The sequence below is a fragment of the Myotis daubentonii genome, chromosome 5, assembly GCF_963259705.1.
Source record: "Myotis daubentonii chromosome 5, mMyoDau2.1, whole genome shotgun sequence".
Lineage (NCBI taxonomy): Eukaryota > Metazoa > Chordata > Mammalia > Chiroptera > Vespertilionidae > Myotis > Myotis daubentonii.
Window position 1 is genome coordinate 89,251,178 of NC_081844.1, and position 10,152 is coordinate 89,261,329.

The window sequence follows — 10,152 nt, forward strand, 5'->3', positions numbered from 1 at the left end:
AATACCCTGCCAATCACCCAGCTAGCCTGGAAGCAAGGATGCCCACTTCCCCAGTCAGCCTAGATTCAAAGACTGCTATCCTCATCCCAGCCCTCCAGCATGGCCCTTGGGCTCCCTCTCTACCCTCAGCAGCAGCAGCAGCAGTGGTGGTGGAGCTCCAGAGGAAGCCACCCATGAAAATTGCCTTCAAGCTGGGCAGCCTGATGGTGGAACCCCAGCCTCTTCCTCTGGCCACAGCCAGGGCTGGCAGGGGGGTGGCTAGGAGGGTCTTCAGGTTTTTCTTATGATTCCTATGCTGCAGGTTGTCCAGAAATAAAAAGTATCTTAAAAAGACAAAAAAATCAAGTCAATAAATTGGTGAAAACACATTTTCAAGAATATACACAGTAAGAAAAAAAAAAGATGAGTGGATTCCTTTCTTCCTTTTGCATATATTACTGAATACCTATCAAGTGGTTAAAAAATTACAATGCACTACATTTACAAGGTCAAAATTGGGTATAGATGGAGTCTGTTCCTTCATAGAGCATACAATTTAATTATCTAGGAAGCAGTATTGTAGAGAGATTAAAAGTACTGGCTTTGGAAAGAGGGAAAAGGAGGGGGAAATCAAAGACACTGGCTAAGAAAGGCATAGGCTATCACAAAGGAGATTTATGGTATTGGTTTAAGAAGACTAATGGATAATAAGTTAAAGGAAGGGAACATTGTTGACCAAAGTTAGAGAAAATAAGTGAACATGGACTTTGGAGCTAAACGTGTGTTTGAATCCCATCTCTACCCATTAGTAGCTTTGTTACTAGCTGGTGTCAGCAAATGAATTATCAGCCTCAGTTTTTTTTCTTTTTTATACAAGTTTAAGAGTAGTATAAACCTCATGGGATTATTGTGATTAGGAATGTCAACCATATAACCAGGTACTGGCAGAAAGAAAGAGATGGATAAATGTGAAGATATCTAGGGAAATTGATATGGAGATGATAAAATAAGGTAGATGGAAAAATTAATTTTATGGCAAAGGGAGAAAAAGAGGGGCTATCCATCCTGAGGCTACCCTGATCCATAAAGAAGAGGTGAAGTTTCCCATTCAAAGTAAGGTAGAGGAAGTGAGGTCAGATAGCTTTTAAAAATGAGTAAAAAGAAATGATATGGAGATGGGTGGCATAGGAGGCAACATGACATTAAATAGGAGGCTTCCTTAGGAATCTAGAGGGCTTAGCTGATTATAGCAGGACTGTAGAGTCCATTGTGTGGAATTTGTTATCTCCTTGCTCCACAAACAATCTCTGGACCAGGAAAATAGAAAACTACATTTGGCCCAGGTTGGAAGAAAGAGGAAGGAGTAAAGAGAAGGGTGTCAAGAGAGTACGGTCACATCAGAGGGCTAATTATAAATGTCAGACCTTGGGACTCAGGCTGGGAAGAGACTATACAGCAGCAAAAGGAGAGATTAAAGTCTAGGAAATAAAAATGTGCCCGATAATGGCAAATAATTTTCAGGCTTCCCTAAGTTGATATGTAGCGGAGGGAAATAAGTGGAGATTTGGGGAGGCTTGGGTATTGCAAAGATGATTGGTTATGGTGCCAGAGTGTCCCAGGCTAATATCAGAAATCATGTCCTAGAAGGATAAAACAAGTAAACCTTCTGAAAAGCAGGAGTGACTTCAGTGGGGAGAGGAGATGGCAAAGATTGGAACTAGTATTGAATTCAACAAGAAAGTTCATCACATCATCTGGAATGTGGTAGGTAATCTGATTTGCAAATGTCATCAGATATTTAGTATGCAATTTTTTCTTGTTCTTATGATCCACAATGAGAAACTGATTCTGGACACAATGGGTATGAGGCTGCCTGTCGCTACTTGAGCCAAATTAAGCAGAGACAGGGTTGAATAATGTATGAGTGTTTATTCCAATAATGTTGGCAGTATGGGGAGAGCAGTTGGTCACCCTGGAAATTCTGCTCTCGGCAAAGGAGGTGGGTAGGGCCTGCAGTCCGGCCTTCAGGAGCTCCAAGTCCGATAACAAGGGGGCTAATCTTCTATGATGTTACAAACAGCTCAGCCCGTTCCTGGGACCAGGAGATGGTCAGCATTCCTGAGGCAAACTCCTGGAGTGGGTCAGTCTGGGCACAGCAACCAAATCAAAGGGTGTCCTGTTCTTGGTCTGCTTTTAAAATGTATTTTCTTCTTGCAGCACATCCTCCAGTTTCCCAGGGTCTGCAAGAAAACCTCTTATCTATAGTTGGCAACATTAGTAATCATTATAAAACAAGTGTGGCTCTATTCTTATGTGCTCTTCCCTCTATAAAAACCACAAGTACAGAACCTCCAGGGCTATCCTTGCCTACTGGAGCATGAAACATCACAAGGAGTGGTTCAGGGAGGTGGACAGAGCAAACCAGGAAATAGCCTTAGGTGTGCCTGGCCACAGCGAGACTGCTCGAGGCTAGCCGTAACCTCGGAATGACTACAACAGGCTGACTTTTGGTAGCAGCCTTATTCAGGTAGCATCTCTTCACCCCTACCCATGCACCAAGTCTGTTCTGGGATCTCTTTGGCTTTCTTCTCTGTCAGTAGATTTCCCTGTATCTTAGGGAAAACTTCATAGCTAACGTTTTCCTTCCTCATTTCTCTATGTGCCCACCAGCTGTGCTTTGGAGAAGAGACAGAATGGATAGAGTAGGGCATGAGGAAGGTAATAAAATGACTTGGAAAGTATCTTCTCTGGGCCTCAGTATTCCCATCCTTACAAAAGAAGAGTTTGGCCAAAGAAATTGGCAATTTAATATAGTTATGCTCTTTATGTATATTAATATCACTTGATCTTCTCAATATCCTATGAAGTTCATGCTTCTCAGGCTCACATTTCTAAAAGAGGTTGAAGCCTGAATTTGCACTCAGATAGATATAGATATAGATATCATTTGTCATATCTATCCATGAGTATCTGCATATGAGTCATAAAAATCATTGTGTACCTATATATGAGTCATATAATTTATAAAAATCATAAAAATTAATTCTAGATCTAGCTATAGCTATATATACTTATTCTTGCATCAGGGAAGATATACATAATTATGCCCCAGGACCAACAATTCCAATTTTAATTCATTCCTTGTATTTGAGTGCAGGTAACTGGCCTGGAAAAAGAAACTTCATTAGGAAAAGGAAGACTTCAGTGTGGGAGAAATTGGTTGGTCCCTGGGAATCAAATGACTTGCATTATAAAATGACATTTTCCTGATGATGCAGGACAGACCTGAGTTCACACCTGTGATTTCTGAATTCTTAAAAATTCTTATAGTCCTCAGTCACTAGCATGAGTGTATAGTGGAGAGGATCTATTTTAGGGTGAGCCTGTTTGTAGGTAACATGCCCGAGGTCAGCCCTTGTGAAAGCCCTGAGCCTGATTCCTCTTCCAAACCAGGATAGGAACTACACACTGGCTGCTGGTAAAGAAAAAAGAAAAAGTTATTGTAATTGTTTTCTTTCCTTATTTAGAACAGAAGGGCCCTCTCTGGTCTGAATCCCTGGAAACCAGGACAAGGTGAGACAGCCATGGCCAAGTGTATGGAAATGGCACCACCTCAGGGTGCTGGGTTATTCCATCTTTGGAAAACCAGCTGTGCAAGGGATTAGGAATTAACTCTCCTGAGCATTTTCACAGGCCTCACCCAAGCAGGACATTAAGTGAGATCGAATGGCTGCCTTTCCATGCATGATCGTATTTTTCTTGGTCTCCTCCACTTGGGCACCTACTGTTTTTTCAGGTAAGCAAATGTGTGTGTCTTGGGAGAGAAACATCTGATTTTCTTTTAGTTGTAGGGAAGAAAAAGAATAACATGAATGGATGGAAAATGTTTTGCTGAAACATGGGCCTTTGGGCTTGATAATGCAAATTGGTATCAATTGGGCATCATTATTAGAAACATCACTATCTGAAAACTAAGTAACATGCCTCTACATGATGCATGGGCCAAGTAAAATCATAAGGGCAATTCAAAATTATTTTGAACATAAAGAAAATGAACAAAAGTTTAGGTTCAAATATATGTCATTGCCTCCATACCCTTTTCCTTTTACTCCAATCCCACCATCATCTTCATGTACCCAATCTCATTAGATTCTACTTTATCTTACTTGTATTTTTTTTTGTTGCTCAAATAAACATATATATGTACATTTATTATTCCTCCTACTTTCTTACATAAACAATAGCATGCTATAGGTAGCTACTCGTTGAATTTGTTTTCATTTGTTCGTTTGTCACTTTTTGTTTAATATCCCACATGTGAGTGAAATCATAGTTTCTGTCCTTTCCTGTTTGACTTATTTTACTTAGCATAATACTCTCATTGGAAACATGTATTCTTGGATATTTTAAATATCATCTGGTGGTGAGAGATAAGGAAGAGCAGAACTATAATAGATCTTATTTCATTCTCCCACATCCAGCTGGTCATCCTCTATCCCCAGGCAACACCAGCACCACTCACACAAACCAGCTCACTGAATCTCTCAGCCTCTCTAGGCCTCAGGGAACTCCTAGGTTTTCTCATCATTCACTGTCATCTTTAATTCAGCCTCTTGATAGGAACAAGCCTAATACTTTATTTACTGTATCATGTTGAACTTTTTACAATATATATATTTTTTATTGATTTCAGATGGGAAGGGAGAGGGAGACAGAGATAGAAACATCAGTGAGAGAGAATCATTGATCGGCTGTCTCCTGGGATGGAGCCCAAAACCTGGGCTTGTGCCCCAACCGGAACCAAACCTTGCGACCTCTTGGTTCCTGGGTCAGTGCTCAACTGCTGAGCCACACCCAGCCAAGCCATATTGAGCCATATACTTATCCCACTTACAGTGAAGATGACACTAAAGCCAACAAAAGCCAAGTTACTTAATGAAAATAATATAGTTGGCACATTATGTATACAATCCTGAAAGGTTTTTACTCTTTTCTCAATGACACAGCAAATTTATAAATGAAGTCAGGACTGTGAAAATAAAAGAAAGAATAAATAAATATATAAAGTAGTTACCACTCATAAATTCCGTTGTATAATTTTGTGCAAATGAGTAATTAAATTATACTTCTTTATTCAATTAGTAACTTCAATAAGTGAAATCATACTCTATGGAAAACTTTTTTTTAATCTATTGTGTCTTTATTTGCAGGACTGAGACCACGGGACCCTGCTAAATGGCCTCCAGTAAATTTAAATTTCTCAATTCTGAATTCTGATTCTAACCTGATCACTTTCTTGACATAAGAGCCCTAAAACTTCATAGTGGTAAAGTAGAATGGAAATATTTTTGTGACCTTGGACATGTATCTTAACCTCTCCAGACTTATATTTATACCCAGGTAACATAAGCATGATGGTAGGAAAATATACTTCTGAGCATTAAATGAAACCATACCTGTCACTTGTTCAAGGTCTCAAGGCTAAACCATGGTATATACAGGAATTATTTCCAGTCTCAATATAAACCCTAAATCTTTTTTTTTAATTTTATTTTTCAATTAAAGTTGCTATTCAATATTATTTTATCTTAGTTTCAGGTGTACAGCATCGTGCTTATACAACCATATAAGTTAGATAAATGATCACCCTAAATTTTCAAGTACCCACCTGGCACTATGCATAGTTATTATAATATTATTGATGACTAGAGGCCCGATATACAAAATTCATGCAAGGGGCTTGACCCTCGCAGCCGCGTCAGCTTGCCTTGGCCCTCGCAGTTCCAGCTTCATCCGGAAGGTCGTCCGGTCTAATTAGCATAGATATTCCCTGTCATGTACTTTCTATCTCCATGATTGTTTTGTAACCACCCATCTGTACTTCTTAATCCCTTCACCTCTTTTGCCTAGTCCCCCCAAATCCCTCCCCGCTGGCAAGCATCATCACTCTGTTCTCTGTATCTATAAGTCTGTTTCTGACAAGCCCTCACCCTGTCCTCTAGCTCACATACTCCTGATAGTGAGTTTCTGGCATTGGTACTCCTAGTTTAAATGAAAACTTTGCATTTGGGGTTGAAGCTGAGATGTTATAATGCTCATACTTGAAGAAATGGTGGGATGAGCAAAGACACTGCTGTCAGGAAAAAACAAAAAACAAAACAAAACAAAAAAAAACCTGCCTGACCGTAGACCAAAACAGAGAAAATCCTTATAAAAGATCAACTGACGAGTAATAATTGATGTTATTTCTATGTGGGGCAGTAGTGGCAGGATAGGAATAAACAGAAGAAATCTATCAATCATCATCCACATGATATTTTATATTATTTGCAGCCCCCATGTAGGATGTACTTTCCAATGGATCTCCTTTATGAACCAGATGAACCAGAATGCCCTGCTATAGCTGCCCCTGTTTGTGCTTCAAACGGCCACACTTTTCAGAATGAGTGTTTCTTTTGTCTTGCTCAGTGGTAAGTTCCAGTTAAAATGTCATTTTTCCTCTATATTTCTTCACAGAAATGTCAAATAATCTTAGCCAAGGAGCTGGATTTACTAATGCATGGGATTTTTTTCAGTAGCCACTATTATTCACAAAAGATTGCAGACAGACTAAATATATAGTGATTTCTTTTTTTTAATGTAATGAACATTCAACAAAACAAAAAATGCAAAAGAAAATAGAATAGGCAATTTACACAGGTCTCATTGCTTGAGAAAACATTGGGAATTGATAAAATGTGCAATGTGTTTAGGAAAACAGAGAGAAAAGTGTGTTGAAAGGAATGTTATATAATGTTACATAAATATATCCAAATATATAATATTTAGATAACAGTGATATATAAGGATGGAAAGTTAGGCAGAGGCTAACTTCTGGAAAGTATAAATATTAGAGAATAGACTGTAGCTATGGGCATGCAAACCTAGTGAGAATTTGAGCAGAGTGTGTGAACTATGTGAATTGTGCATCATATTATTGTAGTTATTTTTTACTTCCTGGTAGAAAAAATCTGGCATTGCTATGTTGAATGGAAAGGTATCAGAATAGGAATGGGTTAGGGGATGAAAGATTCTCTGTTGAAAAATTTCACATAACACTTTGAATAATCATGACAGAGAGGAGGAATAGGCAAGCTGTGGTGGTGATGAGCAGGAATGGAGAAGAGATGGGTATAAAGGCAACTGTAAAAGCATCTCTCTTTCTTAGGATGACATTTGAAAGATAAGAGAATGTGTAACAATGTCCACTTTCCTTGTGATGCTAATCTTTTTTTGTCTTCTCTTTAGGGAATTTGGTCATCGTATTAAGTTTGGTCACTATGGAAAATGTGAGCGTGTGCAATAGAGTGTTCCATTCACTTATTCTTTTCATTACTTAATTCTGAAAATCATTTCTCTTGGCATTTGAGGATGTATAATAAATAACATGCCTGTCTATGCTGCACCCAAATTTGTAATGAAATTGGGGGGAAAAATTAAGCTAATGGAGAACTAAATACTGCATTTATTACAAATAAACATTATAACACAAAAGTTGTTCAGTGTTCATCCCTGGGTGACGATTATTTAAAGTCAGCTTTCACTGTGTGTGGGTCTAAGACAGTGGTTCCCAACATGGGACACATGCCTTACGGGGAGGGAGGGGGGCGGGGGGGCGGGCAATTTGATTTTTAAGGGGGACAATTCGAGAATTAGTTATTTACAGTGAATTTTTTGCATTTCTTATGGTTCTAGGGGCCTCATATATAGTATATAAATGTGTATTGTGACATATCTATGCATTTTGGTCTCTGTTATATGTTTAGAAACTTTATTTGCTATTTGCTATTTTTTTCATATCACTTCATATTATTTTTTAACAATTTCTTAGTGATTTCTTCCTCAGTACTTCAACTATCCTTTTGTTCTTTTACTTTTCTCTTTCATGGCTGCCCGATTCTTTGGAATCTTGTTTAGACCAAGTTAATGGTCTTTTAGGCTTCCTCCACAAGAATAGAAGCTCACTTTTTGAATAGTAAGAATTATATGTCACAGGGGGACATCAGGATTTTAGAGATGCTTAGGTGGGGCATGGCCAAAAAAAGGTTGGGAACCACTAATCTAAGATCTGTGATCAGGTGGGCTTACCCAACACTCTCCTGGATTAAATTTATCGCAGATTGCAGGCTTATCTGCAAGGTCTGGCCCTGCCCCACTCATCTCACTTAAACACCTGAGCAAAAGAGAAAATAATTCACACAGCTGTTTGAGACTTTCTACCCGATATTCATGAGTGAAGCCCACTGCATTAGGAGAGAAAACTTTCCACGTGCTAATAAGAAGAGGGAGAAGGATAGCCCAGAGTTTTTTTTTGGGGGGGGGGGGGCAGACATGTTTTAGAGAGAGCTAGAAGGCGTTGATAACATGTGATTCCCTTGATTCCAGCACACCTAATTTTCACTCCATCTCATCGTTCCTATTCCATTGGTCAATAAATTCACTTTTCTTTTTTGCTTAATCCTACTTACAACCTTTCACTTAAACTTAAAGGTCTTGATTAATACAGGGAGTTCATGTTATTTTTACATTTCAGGCTGGGGAAATGAACAGCGAAAAACTTGGGCTTCTGTGTGCTCTGTGTCATTACCTATTGTTGCCACTAGATGTCAGTCTCTTCTTAGTTTGACAAGTTCTTGATTTAACCAGTTATCTTCCAGAGGAGGTCCTACAACTCTACTTTCTAGCTAATCCACAGTCTACTTCAGCGGGCAACAGGGACCCTCCTCCTTTTACCGCTTCTACCTTCCTTGGTTTTGTACAAGTTTTTGTATATAGAGGCCCAGGCCTGTCCTATTTTAAAGAGCCTGGGCTTCTGTGTTCTGTGTTAATTCTCCAGGTGATTCTAGTGCACATCTACATTTGAAAACTATTTTCTCTTTCTTTTTCTATTTTATTACATTTATTGGGGAGACATTGGTTAATAAAATTATATAGCTTTCAAATGTGCAATTTATAATACACCATCCTATATAATACAGAGCTAATATGCTAATTAGACTGGATGGCGGAACGACCTTCTGGAATGACCAGTGGACAGGGGACGGGGCCACAAGGCAGCCAGGGCCACGAGGGCTAAGGCAGCCAGAGCTGCAAAGGCCTACTCTTGCACGAATTTTGTGCATCAGGCCTCTAGTCTCTATATAGTTGTGTATTCACCACCCAAAGTCAAGTTATCTTCCTTCACCATATATTTGAACCCTTTACCACCCTTTTCTACCTCTGTCCTTTCCCTTTGTATCTATGTTTTTTGTTTGTTCATTTGTTTTCAGTTTTATATCCACATGAGTGAAATCATATGTGTGTGTGTTTTTACTTTTTCACTCTGACTTACTTTTCTTAGCATGATATTCTCAAGATCCATTCATGTTGTCGAAAATACAAGTATTTCATCTTGTTTTATGGCTGAGTAGCATTCCATTGTGTATATGTACCACATCTTCTTTATCCAATCATCACCAGTTGTTCCCATGTCTTGGCCACTGTGAATAATACTGCAAATGAACATAGGGATGCAAATATCTTTACAAATAAATGTTCTCAATTCTTTTTGGATAGAAAAGGGATTGCTGGATAAGTCCTATTCTTAATTTTTAAAGGAACCTCTAAACTGTTTCCATGGTGGCTGTACCATTTTACATTCCCATCAGTGTGGTAAGAACTATTTTCTAGACTGAGTCCCTCCATTCCTCAGCATGTCCTCAACAACTGGCAGAATTGAAAGTGCAAGTAGTGATGTTACTGAGTAAGTGACATTGGGGAGGTAACTTCTCTCTGGGCTAACTTGTTTTATCTCTACAATGAGAATTTTAACTTGGATAATAAAAGTTATATAACATTTATATAATTAGCATTGCTATGTATACTGCTTTGTCTTTGTCACTATATCAAACATGAGTACAGTGAGGTCAATTAAACCCAAAATGCATTGACTGAGAGCCTAATTCAGATAGTCATTGGCTTTCTGAGTTGGATAGAGGACTCAGAGATCATCTAAACAATCTGTGACTTCTTCCACAATATCCCTAATGGGATAGCATGTACCCAGATTTCCCACCAATGGGAAATTCACTGCCTTACAAAGTATAAATAACACTATAGAGGTATGATTATTAGGAAGCACTGCTTGCCTTGAAT

At 38.7% G+C, this 10,152-nt stretch overlaps 1 protein-coding gene across 1 annotated transcript; it reads left to right on the plus strand.

The window, feature by feature from the left end:
• The first annotated feature begins 3,684 nt into the window (after positions 1-3,684).
• SPINK13 (serine peptidase inhibitor Kazal type 13) lies at positions 3,685-7,531 on the plus strand. Its single transcript, XM_059695352.1, has 4 exons — positions 3,685-3,775; positions 5,190-5,224; positions 6,313-6,449; positions 7,267-7,531. Exons 1-4 carry the CDS (start codon positions 3,706-3,708, stop codon positions 7,322-7,324), a joined length of 300 nt encoding a protein of 99 aa, XP_059551335.1. The 5' UTR covers positions 3,685-3,705; the 3' UTR covers positions 7,325-7,531.
• Positions 7,532-10,152: the final 2,621 nt, after the last annotated feature.